At 39.1% G+C, this 25,612-nt stretch overlaps 1 protein-coding gene across 7 annotated transcripts in view; it reads left to right on the forward strand.

Moving 5' to 3' along the window:
* RASAL2 (RAS protein activator like 2) overlaps nucleotides 1–25,612 on the forward strand; it is a 354,882-nt gene that overhangs the window by 159,416 nt on the left and 169,854 nt on the right. For all 7 annotated transcript variants that reach the window (XM_044000631.1, XM_044000635.1, XM_044000632.1 and 4 more), the window contains exon 2: nucleotides 2,781–2,908. In XM_044000631.1, the coding sequence (XP_043856566.1) occupies nucleotides 2,781–2,908 (128 nt within the window). The remainder of the gene's footprint in view (nucleotides 1–2,780; nucleotides 2,909–25,612) is intronic.

Here is a 25,612-nt window from a genome sequence, read left to right on the forward strand (position 1 = left end):
CTTCCCTTGCAGAATAGGTAGATTTGTTCCAGTGGGTTGTGAGGGCAGTGGAAGCAGGCACTGTGGAGCACTTAAAACTTGGTCAAACATTGGAGACACTAGATCATCCACTGCATTCTGAGCCAGTTGTTGCTATTTATTATCAATCTCACATTTTTCTAGGATTGAGGCTGATAGGAGCTTCCTTGTCTCTCTCTTCCACTGATCAAAATTTCATAGATCCACTCCCATCCTTTATTCATTCTTTCCCACCTATTTCAGATGAAAAGGTGATCATTGCTAATTTCTCTGCCTGCCCCATTGATCCTAGCCCTTCCTACTTCCTCTGGGATCTTGTTCAAACAATGATGCCATCCTTAATTCCTCCTTCTCCTCTAGCTCCCTTCCATTTTGCTTCAAACATAAATGTTTCCTTGGTCCTTAAAAAAAAAAATCCTTCTAACTCCTATTATTACATTACTGGTGTATAATTACTCTTCTCTTCTTTTCTACTAAAATTTAGGAAGACGTTACCATTTCACCTTCTCCTCAAGTCATTGTTCTGGTTTCTGTCCCCATTTTAAACCATTCTTAGTGGCCCTTGTCTGTTCTTACTTGACTTGTTGGTAACATCTGATGTTAGTGACTCCCAACCCTTCTTTCTGCATTTTCTGCATACTTCTGCTTATTTATCTTGTCAGCTCTCCTGTTCTCCTTTATTTGCTCCTAGTCCCTATTCTAGTAGCCATTCCCTAAGGTTCTATCCTGGGCCCTCTTCTCTTTTTATACTCCTTCTTTTGGCAGGCTTATTCACTTCCACTATTGAGGAACTGTCATGTATATTCAGATGAATCCTAAATCTATATTGCTAGCCCTTTAGTCCACTCTTGCATTTGTAAAAGCCTATAGACTCTTTCTTTTATATCCCTCCAACACTTGAAACTTTATCATGCCTATTACAGAGAGAGATTACCTTCCCCATAACATCTGCTCCCTGTCTTGCATTCACTATTTTCATCAGTGGCACCATCAGTTATCCAATTTACTCTGTTTAAAAAACAAAACAAAACAAAACATTATATTTGATCTTTCCCTCTTGCTCATCTCTTTATCCAGTAGGAATGCAGTTAATTACTGAGTCTTTGCAATACTTCTCACATTGATTCCCTCATTTGTGTTCCCATTTCTAAGATCTTCATATAAAGTTTTCATTACCACTTGACTATAATGTTTCAGTTACCTCCTAATACTCCTTCCTGCATCTACTTTCTTCTCTCTCTCTAAACTATTCATACTCATGCCAGACTCATATTTCTTAAGCATAGATTTGTCTATGTTACTTCCCCCAAAGCTTTTCAGTACTTGGTTAGGAACAACCTTCACTCTTTTACTTGGCATTTAAAACATAATTTGGTACAATTCAACTTTGACATTATCTTATACCACCACCTTCCACTTATACTCTTTTCTTTAGCCAGACTGTGCTGCATACTATCCCTTCAAACATGTCCTACAGTGTTCTACATCCTTGACTTTGTTATTTTCCCTGTGCCTTTTATACCTCTCTCTGTTCCAACTGCTGAAATCCTGTCTTTATAACATTAATAGTTCACATTTATTTTGGGCACATTAGGTTCACAAAAGCACTTTCTTACAAAAGTATTATTAGCCTCTTTTAAAAGGTGAAGAAATCAACTCAGAGACTAATTGCCTTTCCTCAAAGTCAGACAGCTATCACATGGGAGAGTTAGCCTTGTGACGCTGATCTTCTGAATGCGGCAGGTCCAAAGCTCTTCCTAGTATTTATGCTGCCTCTCATGCCACCCCTCTCTTAGTATCCTTTTCAGGTCCCTCTAGTCCCTTCAGTGGTTCCCTTGGGCCTCACATAGCACTTTGCACTATGAGTTTGGACTATGGGTGTTTGTGCTTGTACCCTCTCCCTACGAGTCTACAGGTTCCATAATGGTTATATCTCAGTGCCACAATTCTCTGTACATAAATTTTTAGTTGTTTGTGGAGTCGGATTGAATTGAGTAACCCACTTCTATTTCACTTTGTGGTACCTTCCTCCTAAAGTAGGAATTCTTAATAACTTTTTTTTTTGTCATCAATTCCTTTGGGTCCGGTGAGGTCTGTGGCTCCCTTCTCAGAATGTTTTTAAGTAAATAAAATAAAACAAATAGGGTTACAAAGGGAAGCAAATATATTGATTACCAAAATATTTTTAAAATTAAAAATTTATGGACCCGAGGTTAAGAACTCCTGTCCTTATCTCACTTGATCCTCACGGCAAAACTGGGAGGAGCGTACTATTATTTTCCTCATTTGAGGAAACTAAGACAAACTTAACCTGTCTGAGGCTGTATTTGAACTCAAGTAATCCTGACACCAGGCATGCCTTCCACTTTAACCTCGGCTCTATATTATTCTTTTTATTCTTTTTTTTTACTTTAAGTGTTTTCTGATTTTAATTTAAGGGAATACTTTCTCACCCCTCTCCCCCCCCCCCCCATTTTGGCAGAATGAGAACAAAGTATACAAGATGAACGTGTTTCCATCTGCTTCTCTGCAGCTCACTTCTTAGTCTTAGGTTGCTCCCAAATGTAGATTTGCTACCTTGTCCAGATTGCATGATTATTTTAAATTGTTGTTTTTCTTTTTTTAAAGTAAAGTTTAATCTTTGAACTTAATACTTTTAAAAATTCCTTCTTAAATATTTTGTTTTGATAGAGAATCAGTAATGGCTAATTAGACACACTAACAAGCTGTCATGCCTTTTATTTTTTCGTTTTCTCATACAGATGTGAAAGGGCCACCCACTCACCGCCTGTCATGTGGCCAATCACCCTACACTGAAACCACAACATGGGAGCGGAAATATTGCATACTCACAGATAGCCAGTTGGTGTTGCTCAACAAAGAGAAGGAGGTGAGATGGGTGTTAACTGAGGGGAGACACTTTTCATTCCTGAGATAAATAACACAAATTGTGTTTACATTTGGAAAAAAAAAACCGGGGGAGTTCTGAAGTATACACTATGAATAACCTGCAGTGCTTCTAATCCAATAATGAGCTAGTGAAGCAACTAAGAAATCAACCCAATAAAATGGGGAGAAATTTGGATAAGGGAACAGCAGAACTAGAAAGACTTTAAAGAACTTGGCCTAGAGATCACTTTTAAATTGGGAATAAATCTCTTAATTTTTCACCTTTATTTTATCTACATTTTCACTAATACTTTTCTACTCAAACAAACATGCATCTGTTTCTGTGCACTGTGCAGTCCTGCAGCAAATATTCTGAATGAATATTGGTATAAGCAACTTCTAGGAGAGTGGTTTCGTATATTTTAGTAATTTATAGTTATAATACCAAACCTTGATTTTTAATAAGACTGTTATAGTTGAATGTATACTGCATGAAAATTCAGCCAGTTGGAATGCAGGCTTTGCCAACTACTACCTGTGACTTTGGGCCATTTCCTCTACTTCTGTGGGCCTCAGTTTCCTCCTGTAAAATGTATGTGATTTGGCTAGCTGATTGCTTAGTTCCATTCTACCTATAAATAATATGGTCTAATTGGGGCAGGTAGGTGGCGCAGTGGATAGAGTACTGGCCCTGGAGTCAAGAGAATCTGAGTTCAAATCTCATCTCAGACACTAGCTGTGTGACCGTGGGCAAGTCATTTAACCCAATTGCCTTAAACATCTGGGGCCATCTCCAGTTGTCCTGATATATTTTGCCACTAGACCCAGAATGATCTAGAGGAGAGAATGAGCCCTCCCTCACTTAAATCCAATTCAGTGCAAGTCATGACATCACTCCAATGTCATGGTCCTCTTCAAGAATGAATGACAAACAACATCATGGTCTAATTAATATCAGAGTGCTTATTCCTTCTGTTTTTTCAGTTCATCAAAGTTGCCAAGGAGCCTTAAAATGGACTGACACTCCTTCCTGCCCTACCTCACCCATCCCAAAGGAGGCGCTATAAGAATTAGTCTAAAGACAGATGAGCTGAAGAAGAAATAAAAAGTTTGATAGTAAAGTTTCTTAGAAAATATGGGCCCTGGGTATTTGGAACTGATTGTTTTAATTAAGTCAAAGGATCACAGATTTATATCTGGCAGAGACCTCAGGGCCATCTAATCCAACCCCCTCTTTTTATAGATGAGGGAACTAAGGTCCTCACTGGCAAATGACTTTCCTGACCTAACACAGATAAAAAGTGTCAGAGGTTCAATTTCAACCTGGTTCCTCTGACTCCAAATCCATTGTTCTTTCCATTACACCACATTGAGAAATTTCCTTTTATGTAGTAAGGTGATTTCAAGTACTGGACATTGGTAGTATGAGATTCAATGGTCTTTTACTGCCCATTTCCCCAAGGTCCTTATAAGTCTTTAACATATTTGGGGAGGAATTCCTTTTACTTACTATCTCCCCTTATTTTTTACTACGTTACGGATTTGATGCCAACAATAAGTGATGATAGACAGTAGTTTACCTGAATTTCAACAAAGCATACTATGGCTGTCCTTATAGACATTAAATTCAATTGAAAAAGGACCTGTTAAGCACTTACTATAGTCTGGTCACCTATACTGGACACTGAAACAAAAATGAAACATTCCAACTTTAGGGAGCCTACATTCTCATTGGGGGAAATAATATTGTTCAGGTAAATAAGTACAAGGCATAAAGAAAATACCAAGTCATTTTGGGGTGGAGGAATAAAGAAAGACCTTGGGTCTTTCTTCTGTCTGAATGCCCAGATACAAAGACTAGTTATTCACAGACCCATGTCACCTTGGAAAGAGGTCTCTAGTGGAATCCTGTCATATCCTCTAAAATCTCTTTTCAGTGACTTAGGGTATGTTTATGAAAAAATAGCTCTTGTTAGGGATCAGAGTGAAAATCCAGAAAAACTATCAACAATTCAAACAGACAATTTATAAGATTAATTTTTTTGTGGGGGGCTATGGGACTTGCCCAGGGTCACACCACTAGTAAGTGTCAAGTGTCTGAGGCCAGATTTGAACTCAGGTACTCCTGAATCCAGGGCCGGTGCTTTATCCACTGCGCCACCTAGCTGCCTCCTAGATTAATTTTTTAAAATATCTTTATTTTGGGGGGGGCGGGGTGCAGGGTAATGAGGGTTAAGTGACTTGCCCAGGGTCATACAGTTAATAAAGTGTCAAGTATCTGAGGGTCAGATTTGAACTCAGGTCCTCCCGAGTCCAGGGCCGATGCTTTATCCACTGTGCCACCTCGCTGCCCCCTAAAACAACTCTTAGAAAGTTAGAAAGTATAAGGTAATGAAAGGAGTAGCTAGATAAAAGTTCATCTGCTAAAGCCCCCAGATATTTTTCAGGTTATAACTTCAATATGAGGCAAAAGTGTGACAAAGCAACCAAGAAAGGGATTGTTTTCTTTGGTTACACGAAATGAATCCATAATGAGGAAGGTGAAAGTGCTCCACTACTGATGTTATTTGGACTACATTTGGATTGGGTTCTGTTTTGGAGAGTCATTGATGACCTGAGTACATCTAGAAATGAGCTGCTTGAGTGAGAAGAGTGAAAAACATGCAACACAAAAGTTAGTTGTAGGAACTTGGGTTTCTTTGCTGGAGAAATCTTAAGAAGGACAGGATCACTGTTTCAGTACTTGTGGAAGAGGGTTAGAGTTGTCCTGTTTACCCTCTAAGGATGCAGACCTAGGAGCGATGATGAGATAGGTATAGTTTCTTTTTTTCCTTTTCCTTTTCCTTTTCCTTTTCCTTTTCCTTTTCCTTTTCCTTTTTCTTTTTCTTTTTCTTTTTCTTTTTCTTTTTCTTTTTCTTTTTCTTTTTCTTTTTATTTTTCTTTTTCTTTTTCCTTTTCTTTCTTTCCTTCCTTCCTTCCTTCCTTCCTTCCTTCCTTCCTTCCTTCCTTCCTTCCTTCCTTCCTTCCTTCCTTCCTTCCTTCCTTCCTTCCTTCCTTCCTTTCTTTCTTTTTGCGGGGCAATGAGGGTTAAGTGACTTGTCCAGGGTCACACAGCTAGTAATTGTCAAGTGTCTGAGGCAGGATTTGAACTCAGGTCCTCCTGAATCCAGGGCCGGTGCTTTATCCTCTGCACCACCTAGCTGCCCCCTAGGTATAGTTTCAATGGAAGAAAAAAGTTCTGACCATCAGCGTGTTCCCAAAGTGGAATGGGCTGCATAGGGAAGTGGCAGGTTCCTTCTTAGGAGAGGTCTTCTCAGGTATGCTGTAAGGAAAGGGAAAGGAGGGGAACAGACATTAATGTAACACCTACTGTGTGCCAGACTCCATGTTGAATGCTTTTACAAATAACCTCATTTGATCCTCATGTTAATCCCGTGAAGTGGGCACTATTATTAACTCCATTTTGTAGTTGAAGAAAGTGAGGCAAACAGAAGTTATGTTGTAGAGGGTTGTCCTGTTAAGCTAAAGATTAGACAAAGGATTTCTAAGGTTCCCTTCAGTTCTTCTCTTTGGTCAAGAATAGAAGTCTTAATTTCATGTAACTTGGTATTTAAAATAAGAACATATAAAAACATTGCAAACAGATTTTGACTGAGGGATAAAAAAGTAAATTTTAAAAAAAGGTAACTGCACTGAGATTGAAGGGTACATTCTGGCCTTTCTAAATTTGGAAAAGTAGGTTAAGTCTCTTTTGGCAAAGCAGTGTAAGAAGCTATTCCTACACCTGCTTCTGGAATGACAAGTTTAGTGCTCTGATAATTTTTTTTTTTAAATCGTGGCTTACTTTCTCTAGCCCTACAGGAAATGATAGTAATCCATTATGTGAGGAATTTCCAGGAGATGCTATCAACCTTCTTCTGCCTACCTACCTGTGGATATCATCAGAAATAGAAATCTCGCTCAAGATTTTGTTTACAGGGTTTGAAATCCATTGAAAGAGTTAAAAATTTCCAGCTAAAATGGGCTAACAACTGTTTTAAGCCCTAATCAAGTAATCATGGGGTGCTTATTACTGCGTTAGATCAATTAAGAGGGTTCTGTGAGGATTTAAAATGAATCTTTAGTTAGGCATACTGTTGGAATGTGGGAGGATTATATTAGTCTGTAGCACCACTCGGGTATTAAGTCAGTATGTGGCATCTTTTAATGCTCTCTTACACTGCATGTTTCCTGTTAGAAATGGAAAAAAGTCTGTTTAGGATGTATACATGGGAGGAGTGTTAAATGCACCAATTATCAATTTGTGAATATTGCAGAAGAGTAAATCTAGGCAGCATACATAAAGAAGAGCCTGCCAAGATGATCACCTTGAGAAATGACTCATTGGCTTAAGAAATTGAGCCAAATAGACATTGCCCATGTGTGATAGAATATGCTTCACTGCCTGAATGCCAGGAAAGGCCCCAGCTGGCCTGGCACCATCCCAGTCCAAGAGTTTGTGGAGGTTGGGGGCGGGGTGGTGGTGGTGGTGGTGGTGTTGAGATTTCTGAGTCCTACTTTCTCTCTGAAAGATAAAGGGATGTAAAGCCAATCAGATTAGAGTTAAAAGAATTAGAAGGACTGAAGTAGCTGGCTGGGACCAGGCAATTTAAAAAAGGCAAACGGAATCTGAATTTATGAATTTCTTTTCCCTAGCTTTATATCTGCAGGTCATTTTGACAAGGATAAATTTGATTCATTTTCTATTAATATAAACTCTGCTGCTGTTTGGATTTTACAACTGCTAAGTGGGAAACTCCTGCTGAAAACAAATTGACCCTCATCCTATTGCATGCACAAAAACCAATAATAGATATTTGGAATATCCTTCTTGCTTTGAAGGGTAGTGGCTTACATTCAGATAAAAACCCAAACATAGTAGGCAGTCTTTGTCCACCTCTTTTCCTTTAACATGGCTAATTCTGAATTCAAAAAAAATTTTTTTGGGGGGTGAGGCAATTGGGGTTAAGTGACTTGCCCAGGGTCACACAGCTAGTAAGTGTTAAGTGTCTGAGGCCGGATTTGACCTCAGGTCCTCCTGACTCCAGGATCGGTGCTCTATCCACTGCGCCACCTAGCTGCCCCCAAATTAACTATATGTGGACACTGTCAGGAGATCCAGGTTTAACTTTTTCGTACTGTATCCTAGAGATCCTGACCTCTATAAAATCCCCATCTTGTAGGATAAAACACTTACTGTCCTGGTGTCAAACTAGGAAAAATAGTGAGATACTGGACACTGGTTTGGGTGGGTTGTCTCTCACTGAAATATCCATCTCTTTCCTGCTTCTGCATGGTCCGATGGTCGTCTTACCCATGCATGAGTGTTTTTTTGTGACTTGGTCATAGATACATCTGGGTTCTCCAGAGATCTTGTCATATTCTTCCCTCCTCTGCTGATTGTGATTTGTGTGTATTTGTTTCCTCTCTTCCCTTATCTCCCTACTCATATTCCTCAGGTATCTCAGGTTAGACTTTATATCTTCCCATGTGTGAGCTAAAGCATAGATATATTGGTTTCAGCTTACACTGGCTATCTGCCTTCTTTGTGGAAATATCTAAGTTCAAAAAAATAGCTGCAATGCACTGTGATACTCATAATCACCTGTTGAACTCCCTTCTCTGCTATCATTCTCTTGACCTACTTTTCCTGTTGCCTGATTTCTAAAGGTGTCCTTTGTCCTCATCATGGCCTCTGGTGCTTTGATCCCTTCCTGATCTGTCAGCCAATGAACTCCAGTTTGACTTCACTTGCCTCTCTTTAAAAAAAATAGAATTTTGGAATGACAGATTTTAAAGGGCTATGAAGAAGGATAGGTGTGGAATCCCATGGATTAAATTTAATTAGTTAAATTAGGAGAAGCTAGTATAAAAGTTTTCAAGATGTTTTCAAGAATCAAATTCTGAAGATGCCAAGGAAAAAAATAATTCTGATGAGTAAAAAAGCATGCAGTCTTCAAAAAAGATGGATGTGGATCCAGAAGGAACTCATTGACTAGTCCTTATATTAGAAAGATGATTAGAGAAGATAGAAGCAAGGACTGGTAACATGATGAATATGGAAATACCATGGCCCTGTAAGAGCTTTGTCAGGACCTTTAGAGCTCTAAATGAGTGGAGCTTGGTGAAGAGTAGCCAAAAAGTAGTTTTGTTTGTTTTTAGTTACTTTGGGCAAAAGCTGAGGACCTTAGAAGTGACAGGCATATAGGATGATGATAATAGATGATGGACAGAAGGGAGAGCTACCCAAGTCTTATTTTGCTTCTCTTTTTGTTTTCTGTGACAAATAGAGAATAATATTTGGATTTTAAAAGGACAGAACACACTCAATTGGCTATAGAAATCTATCTTACCCTGCAGGAAAGTAGGAGGGGAAGAGGATAAGGTGTGTATGTGTGTGTCCAGGGGTGATAGCAGGGAGGGCAGATTGGGGGAGGGAGTAGTCAGAGGCAAAACACTTTTGAGGAGGGACAGGGTGAAAGGAGATAATAGTAACTGAAATAAATAGTAATTGAAAAAAAATTTGTCTGATAAAGGCTTCATTTCTCAAACCTATAGAGAACTGAGTGAAATTTATTAAAATAAGAGCCATTCCTCTATTGATAAATAATGAAAAAGATATGAATTGTAAATCGAGAGGATGTTCATCAATTGGGGAATAGCTGAACAAATTGTAGTATGTGATTATGAGGGAATAATGTTGTGCTATGAGAAATGATGAGCAGGATGCTCTCAGAAAAACCTGGAAAGACTCAAATGAGCTGATACAAAGTAAAATGTACTATGTACAAAGTAACAGCAGTAGTGTAAGATGATCAGTGCAGTGATCCAGGACAACTCTGAAGGACTTATGATGAAAAATGCTATCCATCCCCAGACAAAGAACTGGTGGTGTCTGAATACAGATTGGAGCATAATTTTTTTAACTTTATTTTTCTTGAGTTTTTTTTTCTCTGTTTTCTCTCACAACATGAGTAATAAGGAAATGTTTTGTATGACTACATATTATGGAAATTTATTTTGATTTGGTGACCCTACCTTTGGGCTGAGATTGGAAAGCCTTAGGCCCTCAGGGTCTCTTCTGTGTGGGAGGGGCTGGTGCCCCCCCTCCTCAGCTTCAGCTAGCCAAAAAGCCCGGAGGGCTGTACAAGACACCAGGTCAGAAAGCTGGGGGGAAAAAAAGCCCCCAGCTCCCTTCGACCTGAGCGGAGGTATCTGAGAGATGCTGGGCTCTGGCATAGCCTGTGCTGAGGCACGTGAAGCTGGAGCGCATCCTCCCCCCCCCCCCCCCTCGGATTAGCTTGGTCTGTGGGGGCGCAGGAAGCCCCAAGATTTGAGTGGAGATAAGAAAGATATATATAGACCTGGGAGTTAGATTAGAGGAAAGTAGTCTGACAAAGTACAGGGGCTGACAGGAGGACTTTGTTCGGTTTGGACAAGGAGACAGGGGGCTGAGAAGAGGACTGGAGGTGGCTGATGAGATTAGAAAGGGATCAGATTAGAAGCCCTGAGAGTGGAGAGAAGAAAAGGTATATATAGACCTGGGAGTGAGACAGGAGTTAGACTCAGGGGCGGACTAGAGGAGAGAGGCTGACTAGAGGGGGACACGGACAAGGACGGAGGAGTTCAGTTCGGAAAAGGAGAGGCGGGGCTGAGAAGGAACGGGGGCTGCTGATGGAGGGCGGGGAAGAGGTCAAGAGGCGGCTGGCGAGATTAGAAAGGTTGGAGTGTGGCAGACTAGAGATGGGGCTACAAGGATGCAGGAGAAGACGAGAAGGACTAGGAGCAGGGAAAAGAGAGGCCGAAGGGCAGACTGACAGAGCAGGAAGACAGAAGGTCCGTGAGAGAGAAACACAGGGTTCAGCGGTGGCAGTAAGGAGGAGAGGAAAGTTAGAAGCAGGGGATTTACAAAGTGAAAGGGCACAGGTGGAGTTAGAAGAAAGTAGCTGAGCAGGGAAAGTGTAAGGTGTCCTGAGGCCGGAGGTGGCTAAGGCCCTTATTGTATTAAAAAAGTTCGAGGCACAGCAGGTGGGAAAGAGACTCAACGCAGTCAGGTTGTACATTTTATTTCCCTGTATTCTTAATTTTAAATAGTATCTCATAAATAAACTCTGCTTTGATTATTTAGTTAAGAGGCTTCTTAATATTTTGCTTATCAATTTGGGAGTGGAGCAGCGTGGTGGAACTTCATAAACAGCCCACATTAAATTAATAGCAGTCAGGTAGCCAAATAGTCAAAAGTTCCCAGATTAGTCCTCCTCAGCTTTAGCCCCCCCAAATTAGCCCTAGTCATCAAAAATATTTTTACAATATGTATAATTTATGTTGAATTACTTGCCTTCTCAAAGTGGGGAGGGAGGAAGGGAGAGAATTTGGAACACAACGTTTTAAAAATGGATGTTAAAAATTGTTTTTACATGTAATTGGGGGAAAATAAAATGCTAAATAAAGAATAAAAAAAGGGACAGAACAAGATCCCTAATAGAGTTAATACCCAGCAGAAGTAGAGATTGTAAGAGAGCACTGAGCTGCCTTTCGTCCATCCATTGGTGAAGTGTTTTTCCTCTGTGCCAGGCACACTCCCAGGCTATAGAAATACAAAGTTCAGAATTAATCAGTCCTTTCCCTGTGGTGCTAGGCTGGGATGTAAAGGAAGCTGGAAATTTTTTTTTCTTTCAACAAACATTTATTTTATTTTCCATTTACATGTAAGGGTAGTTTTTCAACATTCATTTTCATAAGATTTAGAGTTCCAAATTTTTCTCCCTCCCTCAGGTTATTTATACATGTTCAATCCACAAGTGTTCTTTTTATCAGTTCTTTCTATAGGGGTGCATAGTAAGCTTCCTCATTAGTTCCTTGGGATTGTCTTGGATCTTTGCACTGCTGAGAGTAGTTAAGTCATTCACAATTACTCACTGAACAATACTGCTGTCACTACGCACAATGTCCTCTCAGCTCTGCTCACTTCACTATACATCTATGTTCATTAGTCTTTCAAGGTTTTTCCAGGGTTATCCTGTTTGTCATTTCCTGTAGCACAAGTCCATTCCACTACAATCATATAACACAGCTTTTTCCATCATTCCTCAATTGATGGATATTCCCTTGATTCTCAATTCTTAGCCTCCACCAAGAGTTGCTATAAATATTTTTTGTACAATTTTTCCCCCTTTTCTCTTTTTCATGATTACAATTGTTAACTGTTTCCCTTCTATCCTATTCCCTTCCCCATGATATTTATTCTATTATCTATCTTCTTTCACCCTATCACTCTTCAAAAGGGATTTGCTTCTCTCTGTCCCCTCCCCCACTCTGCCCTTCCTTCTTTTGCCCCTCTCTCTTTATCCCCTTCCCCTCCTATTTTCCTGCAGGGTTAGAGAGATTACTCCACTTAATTGAGTGTGTACATTATTCCCTCCTTGAGCCAATTCTAATGAGAGTGAGGTCTTTGAGTCAATTTTGATGAGTGTTAGGGTCATTTACTGCCCAGATTAAATAGATTACTCCACCCGGTTGTGTGTGTCTATTAGGCCCTCCTTGAGGCAGCTCTGATGAGTTTAAGATCTTTGAGCCTTTTCTGAGTGTAAAATTCATTTACTGCCCTGCTCCTCTCCCATCTCTTCCCCCACTCCATAAGCCTTTTCCTGTTATTTTCATGTAGGATTTCGCTTCTGCCCTTCCCCCTCCCCCAATGAATTCCCTTCACCCCTCAATTTAACCCTAAAGATGTTATTATCTAGCTAAGTGACACAGTGGACAAATCATCACCCCTGGACCCAGGGGATCCCAGCCAAAACTGGGTCTCAGACACAAGACAGTCGCCCACTGTACGACCCCAGGTATGTCCCCCATACCTTTATGGTTCTCTAGGGTCTTGTATTTGAAAGTCAAATTTGCCATTCAGTTCAGGTCTTTTCATCATGAATACCTGAAAGTCCTCTTTTTCATTAAAGTCCCATTTTTTTCCACTGAAAGATAATGCTGAGTTTTGCTGGGTAGGTGATTCTTGGTTGTAATCCCATTTCCTTTGCCCTTTGGAATATCATATTCCATGCCCTCTGGTCCTTTAATGTAGAAGCTGCTAGATCTTGTGCTATCCTGACTGGGGCTCCACAGTACTTGAATTCTTTCTTTTTGGCAGCTTGCAATATTTTCTCCTTGACCTGAGAGCTCTGGAATTTGGCTATAATATTCCTAGGAGTTTTCTTTTTGGGATCTCTTTCTGGAGGTGATCGGTGGATTCTTTCAATTTCTATTTTAGCTTCTTCTTCTAGAATTTCAGGGCAATTTTCCCTGAGAATATCTTGGAAGATGATGTCTAAGCTCTTTCCTTGATCATGGCTTTCAGGTAGACCAGTAATATTCAAATTATCTCTCCTGGACCTATTTTCCAGGTCGGCAGTTTTTCCCAGAAGATATTTCACATTGCCCTCTATTTTTTTATTCATTTGGATTTGCTTTATTGTGTCTTCGTTCCTCATAAAGTCACTGGCTTCCATTTGTTCAATCCTAATTCTTAACCAATTATTTTCATCAGAGAACTTTTGTACCTCCTTTTCCATTTGACTTTTCAAGCTGTTGACTTTTTTCTCATGTCTTTCTTGCATCGCCCTCATTTCTCTTTCCATTTTTTCTTCTACCTCTCTAATTTTATCTTCAAAGTCCTTTTTGAGCACCTCTATGACCTGAGACCAATTCGTATTTTTCTTGGAAGCTGTAGATATAGGGGCCCTGATGTTGACATCTTCCTTTGAGGGTGCCCCTTGGTCTTCCTTGTTACTGAAGAAACTTTCTATGGTCCTCACCTTTCTCTGTCAGCTCATCTTGTCTTTCTTTTACTAGACTTTTAGCTCCTTAAAGTGGGGCACTGTTTCCAGGCTGCAGTAACCCAAGCTTAAGAAGTCCCAGGTGGTATGATTTAAGGAGAATCAGGTTCTTCCCTCGCCTGGCCTGTTTTCTGGTCCTAGATGACCCCAGACCAACTTGCCAATCAACAAGCTTTGTGTGTTGTTGTTGTTGTTAGCTCCAAGGAGCCTGTACCCCTCCCCAACCTGGGCCACTTCTACTCGAGTCTACCACCTGGTTCTCAGTAGGGGTGTAGAATCCAAGTTCTGCTTTATCACCAGCATAGACCCCTGTAGTCTCTCCCCTGCCCAGGGCTCAGCCCACTCACCAGACTCTGAGCTTAATTCCAGACAACGCTGGTGCTTCAACTGATTCAGAGGCTCTGGGGGTCTGCTTCTCTGGTGAGGACTTCCTGAGACTAGATCTGTGTCAAAGTGACTGTGGGGTTGGGCCCGACTCCTGTATCAGCACAGCAGCTCCCTCCTTCTGACCTTCCAAGCCATTCTTGGTTAGAAGATGATTTTAGCACATTCTTCTGTGAGTTTTGCTGCTCCGGGCATTATCCTATGACCTTATTTGGATGTTTTCTGGAGTGATCGTGTCATGAGTTCGGGAGCTCCGGAAGCTGGCAATTTTAAGAGATGTTAAGGAAAGAACCATTCCAGGTAGAGGAGGCAGGCTAATTAAAAACAGGGAGAGGAGAGAGAGAATGCTGCATGTCATGCATAGCAGGAGGGCTGGGGGGCACTGAAATGTGAAACAGAAGAGTTTGTAATTGATACTAGAACTTCTTGAATGGAGGAGTGACATCCTACAGGCTTTGGGAACATGACTTTGCCTGAGTGGAGGATGAATCGGAGAAGGAAAAGATGAGGCAGGGAATTCAGTTAAGAGTGTATTTCAGTTGTTAAAGGGGGGGTGATAAAGACCTGAGGGAGGATAAGGAGGAGCAAAATGTAAATGAGGGTTTGTAGATGAAGGTTGGGAGTGGTGCTGCAGGGGCAGAATCACTAAGACTTGGCAACTAATTGAATGTATGTGGTGAAGGAAGTGAGGCATTGAGGGTTTTTAACAAGCCAATGGTACCCTTGACAAAAGTAAGCAATTTTAAAAGAGGGAATAGTTGGGGGGAGGGGGGAAGAAGCCTTTTATTTTCAACATGTTGGGTTTGAGACGTCTGTGGCAATCCAGTTCCAACAGGGAGTTGTGGCAAGTGTCCAATAGGGAGTTGGTGATAATGTGAGATAGTAGAGCTGGACATACGCATCTGAATTATTATTTATATAGAGATAACTGAACTTATAGGAGAAAGTGCAGAGAGAGCAAAAGCAGGAGCTAAAGGCAGACACTTGGGATATACCCACAGTGACAGGGCAGGATAAGGATGAAGAACCAGTGAAGGAAACTGACGAAGATTGATCAGACAAGTAAGAATAGAATCAAGAGATAGATAACAGTGTCATGAAATCTCATAAAGTAGAGAATATCAGGGAAAGATAGGAAACCACAAAGATGAGAATTGAGAAAAGGCCATATAATTAGTAATTATGATATAATTAGTGACTTTGGAGAGAACTGTTTTAATTGAGGGGCGAAGTCAAGTCAGATTGCAAGGGGCTGAGAATTGAGTGAACATAAAGGAAGTAGAGACACTAAATAGAGACACATTAAACTCAGTATGCCCCAAACTGAACTTACTATCTTTTTCTTTCTTCAAGATTCCCCTCTTCCTAACGTTCTTATTATCATTGAAGGCACCATCATCCTTAAAGTGGCCCAGGCTCCCAACCCTGGTGTTATCCTTGGCTCCTCACTCTCACTCCACATAGACATTTTGTTGTCAAGTCCTATTGATTCAACTTCTGTAACATCTCTTACATATCTGCTCTTCTCTTGTCCAACATTATCACTTCCTGTGTCTAAACCCTTGTCATCTCATCCCTAAAATATAACAATAGGCTGCTGGTTTGAAAGCCTGCCACAAGTCTCTCTCCATTCCAGTCTTTCTTGCATTCAGTTCTTAAAGTGATCTTTATAAAGCACAGGTCTGACTTTGTCACTCCAATATTCTATAAACTTTGATAGTTCCCTATCACTTCCAGCACCAAATACAAAATCCTCTGGTGATCAGAGCCCTTCATAACCTCACCCCCTCATCTTTTCTTACCTTTCTAATCTTCTTCCATCTAAGTCTTTCCCACTGGTACTCTGTGACCCAGTGATACTGGCCTAATTGTTCCTTTTCCCCAGGTTGGAGTTCTCTCCCTCATATCCATTTCTGGACTACCCTGGCTTTTTTCCAAGTCCCAGATAAAAAAGAAGCCTTTCCTGAATCCCCTAAATCACAGTACCTTCCCTCTTTTGATTATCTCTACTTTATCCTGTCTGTATCTTGTTTGTAAATCATTATTTACATGTTATCGCCCCACTAGACTGTGAATTCCTTGGGAGCAGGGACTTCTTTTTGCCTTTCTTTTGTATCCCCAACACAATGTCGGGGGGCAGCTAGGTGGTGCAGTGGATAGAGCACCGACCCTCGAGTCAGGAGGACCTGAGTTCAAATCCGGCCTCAGACACTTAACACTTACTAGCTGTGTGACCCTGGGCAAGTCACTTAACCCCAATTGCCTCACCAAAAAACAAAAACAAAAAACAAAAAAAAAATACAATGTCGGGCACATCACAAGCCCTTAAGTGTTTGCTCACTTGACTTTTTGTAGGAGTTTGGCTGATAATGGGAGGACCTAGACAAGAGCTTGAGTAGATCACTGGGTCTAACTTCTCCTTTATGGCACTTCATTTCTCATCTTCCTACCTTATATTGTTTGTCTCCTTTGACTGGGATGCACTCCCTCGTCACTTAGACCATGTAGAATCCCTTACTGAAGTATTCTACTCAGCCTCTGCCTTCTTTCTTGATCCCCCACTGCTCAAGCTACCTTTTATTATATTTAGATCTATCTTGTCTTCCTTGACATTATGTAAACTCTTTGAAAACAAGGAACCTTATTTTTGTCTTTGTGTCCTTAGTACCTATCGTAGAGCTTCTACCCTTAGTAGAAAATTAATGCTCATTGGATAATTGATATATTTTTTTTAGATTACTGAGTGTGTTTTTAAGCAAGGGGGGAAAGAGCCATTATATCAGGAAAAATAGAAGATTAGAGAGGAGGGGAAGGTTTCTGAGGCAGTCTGCCCAAGGAGATAGAAGGGGAGAGATAGAATCAAAGGTAGGTAAAAGAGCTTATTTTACAGATGAGGGTCAAGTGACTAGATCAGGGTCACACAGCCAGTAAGTATTTGAGGCCAGATTTAAACTCAGGAAGAGAGGTCTTCATGACTCGAGTCAGCACTCTATCTATTGTGTCACCTAGCTGCCCCTAGAGAATCAATTAGAAAAGAATAAAATCACTGCCTTCCTACGTTGAAGGGCACATGAGATTAGGTGATAAATTGGTAGTGGACCCAGTCAGCATGGTTGGATGATGTCTTCAGAAATGACTGGAAAGGAAGGAGGCAAATGGTGAGAGCAATCTAGAATTGGAGGTGGACCAGGCATGACTATCAATAAGGCAAAAGAGCAAGGCTTGATGAAAATATATTATGATTTCCAGTTATCCAGACTAGAGCTTCTCTGGTCCTGAATGACCTGGAGAATGTGATTCCTGATCCATTGTCATCTTTCAAAAATCATGTAGAATGTGAAAGGTACCACTTTATTTCATAAAGAATAAGTTATACAAGACTGAGCTAATTTTATTTTTTAATAAGGCAAACTAGTAAATTAGGGATAGATTGTACTTGGAGTTTGCCTAGGTTTTAGCAAGGCAGCTGATAATTGGTTGGGTTTTTTGGTGGGGAGGAGGGGTGGAATATAGAGGAAAGTAGGCTGGACAACAGTACAGTTAGATAGATTTGGAACTGTTTGAATGACCAAATTGAAAAAAGTGGTCAGAGATGGTGCATTTGTACCATTGGAATCATGTCTAAGGATATTATTGCCTTGAACCCTCCACTTCTCTCTCTCTCTCTCTCTCTCTCTCTCTCTCTCTCTCTCTCTCTCTCTCTCTAAGATAATAGGAGTTTGTTGGTTTGTTTGTTTTTTCAGGGGAGGGCAATGAGGGTTAAGTGACTTGCCCAGGGTCACACAGCTAGTGTCAAGTGTCTGAGGCTGGATTTGAACTCAGGTCCTCCTGAATCCAGGGTTGGTACTTTATCCACTGAGCCACCTAGCTGCCCCTGATCCTCCACTTCTTAAGATTTTTATCGGTGACTTAGATAAGGGCATAGGTGTCATGCTTATTAAGTTTGCAGGTGACATAAAGTTGGATGTAATAGCTGACATGCCAGGTGACAGCATTAGGGTTTTAAAATAACTCAACAGTTTAGATAGAATAGTGGGCTGAATTCAATAAGATGAAATTTAATAGGGATAACTGTCAGGTCTTATAATTAGGTTCTAAAAAGCAGCCCAGTAAGTATAAGAAAGGGAAAGCTTGGTTAGATAGTAGTCCATATGAAAATAATATGGAGATATTAATGTAACTCAAACTCGTGAATTAGATATAATATGAGACTGCATTGAGAGGCATGGCTTCAACGGGTAAGGAGGTAAGGAAAAGTTCTTTGCCATGGTCAAACTATGTTTTTGCAGTATATATATATTATATTCTTTTGTGGAAAACACATTTTAGGAAGGACATTGACAGGTTAGAACAGTGGTGTTAAAATCAAATAGGGGGCAGCTAGGTGGCGCAGTGGATAGAGGACTGGCTCTGGATTCAGGAGGACCTGAGTTCAAATCTGGTCTCAGACACTTGACAATTACTAGCTGTGTGACCCTGGACAAGTCACTTAACCCCCATTGCCACGGCCCCCCCCCCCCAAAAAAAAATAAAAATAGGGCCACTAAACCACTGTGGATCCCTGTGGGTTCCATATTAACTTAGACAACCACATATTACCATATTACATATTACATAGTAATATTACATATTAATGCATTTTAATCTGGTTCAGGCAGCACCTGAATGGTGCAGGCACAAGCTCATGCATCTCTGATCTAGAGAAGGTCCAAAGGAGGGCAAGCAGATAGTTATGGACCAGAAGGTGATGCTTGAGGAGCTGGTGTTGTTTAACCTGGAGAAGAAAAGTCTGGGTGGATGAAGGAGAAGGGCAACTTCTGGACTTTAGGCTGAAAGAGAGAGATTAGTCTTGTCCTGTCTGGCCCCAGTGGGCAGAACTAGGAATAAAGGGTGAGAGTTGTAAAGAAGCCATATTTAGCTGCTTGGATATAAGGAAATGTGTCATATCAGTTGGAATTATGCAAAATTAGAATTGACTACCATGGAACATACTGGAGTCTTTTCTTGCCAGAAATCTTCAAGCACCATATTAGATGAATGTTTGTCAGGTATGTCATAGTTGATTCTCTTTCTTTTTAAATTGAGGAAGAAAAACAATGTCCCTGTTAGAAATGTGTATACTTGGGGCAGCTAGATGGTGCAGTGGTTAAAGCACTGGCCCTGGATTCAGGAGTACCTGAGTTCAAATCCAGCTTCAGACATTTGACACTTACTAGCTGTGTGACCCTGGGCAACTCACTTAACCCCCATTGCCTGCAAAAAAAAAAAAAAAGAAAGAAAGAAAGAAATGTGTATACTTAAGGTAAAAATAAGTAAAATTTTATATTAGTTATATAAAAAATTTCATTTTGCTACTGTTATCCCCAATTTACAGTTGAGGAAACTGAGGCAGATAGAAGTTAAGTGACTTGCCCAGGGTAATCCAGCTAATAACTGTCTGAGGCAGAATTTGAATTCAGGTATCCCTTACTTCCAAGGCCAGAGCACTATCCAATATGCCAATCAGAACCAGGCAAACAGTATAGTATTGACTCAAATAACATAAAGGAAATTGACACTAAAAGGCAGTTGATGTTCAGATTAATTGAAATGAGTAGTCTTAGTCCCAGAAGACAAATAACAAAAAAATTATTTCTTTTAGTATTGTATAGGCAGTGATATATCATTTTGTAGGTTGGTTTTATTTACCTATTTTTTCTTGTTGTAAGGAAATGTTCAATGTATGGGGAAGGTATATCAGGAAATGTCTCTGTTTAAAAAATATTCATGATAGATAAGCACAAGGCTTCTGTATATTCTGCAAATCTTTAGCCCCTTTCATTTCTTCTGGGTCATATTTTCTAAAACTTTTTTTTTTTAGTATTCTTTCTGAAGTCACCAAGTATCAAGAATATCCTGATACATTTGGAGGGTTTTATTGAGTTCATTGTAGACTCCCTCCCCATGTCCACTGCTATACATACTGATGACTAAATTTCTACCAGCTTCTTTGTCTCTCCAAAGAGAATGTGAGTTGTCCTCATCAGCTACAACATCCTTTTGTCTTATATTTTGCTTTATAGCAAGACTATCTATTTTTACATGAATCAGTTCCTCTAGTACTGTATCATCTTGGTCATAGGACAAGAATCTCACATTTAGAGTTTGAATAATGAAGTAAATATTTATCTGTGGTCTAAAAATGGTGTGATTCTTATCACCTTCTCTCCCATTTCCTACCATTTAGTCATTCTCTACAGAAGTTGTAGTGGGGCTACACAGGATTGAAAGCCATTTTCTATTTCTTTGTTTAATCGATTTCTAAGTCCAAAGAAATTTATCAACAAGTTATTAGATTACTGGTGATGGATCTCGCTGTATTTAGAAGGACTGGCCCTGAGAAAGCACACATGTAGTCTGTTTTCAGGAGTACTGATTAAAGGATTTCTACCATGGTATGGCCTGCCAGACCTTGAGCCTTCAAAACTCTTGGATGTTCTCTACGCTGTGATGAAGAATTGCAGTAGGGCTTTTTGTAGGATTAATATCCCAAAGTGCTGAAATTGGTTCATAAATAAGAAGTCACTGTTGCTTATTTTGTCAAATATTCAAATAATTAACAGTGACTTTTCTTAAGTATTTCTCATAGTAGTCAGTACTAAATCTCCTGATAAATAGCAGTCTCCTTTGATGCTATATTTAGTGAAAAAGCTAATTTTATCAAAGGCTTCTCATTATCTTCCAATGATAACTTGCAAAATATTTTGCTATTTGGGCTTTCAGTTTTTCAGAAGAGGAAAAATGGATTTAGAGATCTCTTCTACCAAATTCATAAGAAACCAACTTCCTCAAAACAAAACAACAAAAAAACCCCTAAATCACAAAAAGCCAAAATGGCATGGATCCGTAATGTCTACAGCAGCATGAACAAAGCCAGTAGCAAATGGCAACACAACTCTTGTCAAATACCATGGACAGGGGCAGCGGATAGAGCACCCCTAGATTCAGGAGGACCTAAGTTCAAATTTGGCCTTAGACACTTGACACTTACTAGCTGTGTGGGCAAGTCACTTAACCCTCATTGCCCCACCCAAAAACAAACAAACAAAAACCAAATACAGTGGATAATGCTGGTAGAATATTATCAGAATTAAAACATTCTTCTTGATAGTACCAGTTTTTCCACCTCTTTGGTTTCTATCAGTTATAATCACACTATCAGGCAATATTTCTTAGCTGTTTTCAGTAATATATTTTGTTTATATTTTATGTTATAATAAAAATATTTTGAAAATGTCCCAAGAAGTTTTTGATTTATTCTCAGATTGAAAAGTAAATAATGCTTCAGTAGATGTGCTATCTCATCATTGTGAGGTATTCCTTTAATCATGCAGGTCACCCTCCCATTTATGCTTTATCTGTTATGATTCTTATCCACAATTCTCATAAAACCTCTATGTAACTCTCCCTAATCCCTGGAGAGCTCCTATTAGTTGTTTTTTAAAAACTATTTCATGGATATTCAGTCATTTGAGTCATGTCTGACCTTTTATGACCCCATTTTGGGGCATTCTTTGCAGAGATACTGGAGTAGCTTGCCATTTCCTTCTTTAGCTTATTTTACAGATGAGGAAACTGAAGCAAACCGGGTTAAGTGACTTTCCCAGGGCCACACAGCTAGTAAATATCTGAGACCAGATTTGAATTTACAAAGATGAGTCTTCCTGACTCCAGTCCCAGTGGTCTATCTACTGAGCCACCTGACTGCCCCAATCAAGTAACTTAACTGAGGTCAAAATGGTAGATAATGCCAGTTAGTTAAAAACACACACATATCTACCTACCCACCCACCTACCTATCTGCCATCTGTTATTCCCTCCCTCTTAGCCTACCTCTGTTTCTGGTCATATGTGTCTCTTGATGATGTTTCTTTATACCATTTCTAACTAAGTTGTCACAGGTACTATGCCGAGACTTATCTAAAACTGCTATGTGTTTTCTTATTGCCCTTTGGGTCAATGAAAACTTTATTTACTTATTTTGACATTGTGGTATTCACAGAATTATGGCAGCAATATGGCTAATATTAAAAATGGGGCTTTTATGATAGCAAAAAGCTTGATCCTCAGTTTCCCAAATTTAATACTACTTTATCTCTTCTTCCTATTCTAGGCCTAGCTCACTGGCCTTATGCAGTGTTTATATGACATACACGTACTGAAGAAACAACTTAGTGGTTTGCATGCCTGGCTGCTTGTTATATTATGGGCAGTATGTGTTCTCCTGCTGCTTTGGTCTTCCAGTGTTGGTAGCTAAAATAATCTTTTCATTCCTTTGAGTGATTGTGTATCTCATTGATGAGATCTTATAATGTGACTTGATGCAGTCAAGTCCATCATCATCCAGAAACAGGAGATACTCTCCATTGTCAATTATTATTGAATATAGAATGTTTCACAGACCTTTAAGCACTATATAAATTTCCATCATTATTAGTGTAATTATTATTGATTTAAAAAAAAACTTTTCTAGCAAATTCTAGAAAAAATGTATTAAAGGCTTGCTATGTGCTGGGAGTTGGGTATACTTAGATTTTTAAAAATAGCTCTTGCCCTTGGTGAGCTTACATTCTGTTGTTGTTTGTCCTTCATTCTCAAAGAGGACCATGACATCAGGGTGATGTCATGACTTGCAGTGAATTGGATTTCAGTGAGGGAGGGCTGTGCAAGGTCACCAACCTCACTCTCTCCTCCAGAGCCATCTGGGTTCAGTGGCAAGTGATTTGTCCAGGGTCACATAGCTAGTAAGTGTCTGAGGTGAGATTTGAATTCAGGTCCTCTTCACCCCAGGACCAGTGCTCCATCCACTGTGCCACCTACCTGCCTCAAGCTTACATTCTAATGTGGTGCCTGAAGAAATACTTGAAAGTAGATAAGGAGTCTAAAAGGTAATAAATATGAGAAGGGAGTGCATCCCGTAGGTAGGTAATGGCTCATTTAAATCCATGGAGGCATCTCATGGTATGTTGAATACAAGAAATAGCTATATAGAACATAGAATACCTAAGAGAGAAAAATGTGGAATAAGACTTGAAAGGTCTGTTGGGGCCAGAATATAAAGGACCTTCAGACCAGGATGAGGAGTCTGTATTTTGTCAGAGTAGAGGAGTTATATGATCAGACATTGCCTTGAGAAGATTGTTTGAGAAGACTTTTTTTTTCTTTTTTGGTGGGGCAATGAGGGTTAAGTGACTTGCCCAGAGTCACATAGCCAGTAAGTGTCAAGTGTGTTAGGCTGGATTTGAACTCAGGTCCTCCTGAATCCAGGGCCAGTGCTTTATCCACTGTGCCACCTACCTGCCCCGAGAAGACCTTTTTTAAGGATGCTTAGAGTAATCCAGTATAGATGATAGATAGATAGATAACATCATGTATGAATAAATATTACAAAACAAGAAAATTATTTAATACCCAATGAAGCAGAAAACCCTGTGGATTTTGAAAAGAATATGGAACTGCTAGAATTCATATTATTCCTTAATGGCTTAAAAGAGATAATAAGAATTGTAAGAGCAAAACTTAGGTCCTGAATATCAGAAATAATTAGTAGAATAGAAAACTTGTATCTACAATGACAAGGGAGGAGAGGGAGAGTTAGAGGAAGAGGGAGAATGACTAATTGCAAATGCAAATATATGGAAATGAGTAACAGTCTGGAAGAAGAGAAGCAAAAACAATAATGTCACAAAAAATCATGCCTTCAATACAAGCAAAACATAATGATTTTGAAGGCAGAATGCATTAAGACAACTTAAGGATTTTAGGTTTCCCAGGAAACATGTTAAGTCAAAACACAGGAACACCATAATCCCAAAAATAGTATTAAAAAGCTTCCTAGAATGTCTGGACATAGAAAAGTGCCAATTAAAACAATCCATAGGTTACATACCAAAAAAACCCCGCAAACTCAAGTGGTTAATATAACAGTTCTGTTTCTATTGAAAATGTCACAAGTAACCAAGAGAAAAACTGTAAAATATAAAGGAAAGGAAAGTTTTAATTCCATGAGAAATACAGAGAATAAAAGTAAGTAAGTTTTAAGTAAGGACTTAAAACGTTTAAGGACCATGAACCAAAGATTAAAATCCTAGAATAGACAATGTAGTGACAGAAGATTTTTATATCCTTTTCTCAGTTTTAGGTAACTCTAACAAACAAACAAACAAAGGGAATATATAGATCTGAACAAATTGCTGGAGAACTAGAACCAAAAATCCTTGTCTCTTCTACATGGGACTACACAAGAATATTTGTATTTCTCAGCACCACATGCCACTTTTACAAAATTGACTATTAAGGCACAGAGATATCACAAATGTTCTTTTGTTTTTATTTTTATAAAGCAGAAATAGACCTTTTTAGACCATGACACAATTAAACAAATCCTTGGTTCAGGGTACACAAACAAAAGACATGAAAAAAACTTAACAATGAAATCTTAAATGATGAGTAGGCAACAAATCATAAAAACAGTATGTGTAAAGAAAATAATAATCATTTAAAATGTACCCAAATTTGGGTGTTAAAACTAAAGAAGTTCTCAGTGGGAAAAAAGGTCTCCCCACAAATATGCATTAAAATAGAAAAAGAGAATTAATTAGATATGCATTTTAATAATTAGAAAGCCAACAAAACATAAAAAGCACAAAGAAATAGATATTACAAATTAAAGAATAAACTGGAAACCAGAAGACTATAGAAATCATAAAATTTAAAAGCTGGTTTTAAAGACTAATAAAAAACAATAAATCTTTAGCCATTCTAAAAAAAAGAAGTGAATAGTCAAATTAATAAAATAGCAAATGAGCAAAGTGAAATCACAATAAAACCAGAAAAAATAGAATGAGTAATCAGTACCTCTTATGCCCAATTATATTGTAACAAAACTGAGAGCACAAAAAAATAGGAGTAGCTTCAAAATATAAAATAAATCAACTGTTCAAAATATAAAATAAATCAATCTCAGAAAAGGAAATAGAGCTAACTATAAAGGAACTGTCCTCTCCACCCTACCCCACCCCCCAACTACTGGTTTTGATGGATTCCCAGGAGAATTCTATCAAAAATTTAGAAAGAACATTCTACCAGAATAGTTTAATGACACAAATATAGTCCTAATACCTAAATCAAAGAAGGATAAAACAGAAGGAAAATTATACATGAATATCATCAATAAATAATTGATTAAAAAAAAACAGATACAGTGATTTGTCCAAGAAATCATTCTTTATGATCAAATTAAATTTATATACCAGGGGAGCAAGAAAGGGTCAATATGAGGAAAACAATCATCATAAATATTCATATTAAAAACCAAAAGTCCAAAAACCACATGAATATCTCAACAGATGCAGAAAAAGCCCCTGACAAAGTACAACACTCCTTTATGCTTAAAACTCTTTAAATTACAAGTA

Source organism: Dromiciops gliroides, chromosome 4, assembly GCF_019393635.1.
Source record: "Dromiciops gliroides isolate mDroGli1 chromosome 4, mDroGli1.pri, whole genome shotgun sequence".
Lineage (NCBI taxonomy): Eukaryota > Metazoa > Chordata > Mammalia > Microbiotheria > Microbiotheriidae > Dromiciops > Dromiciops gliroides.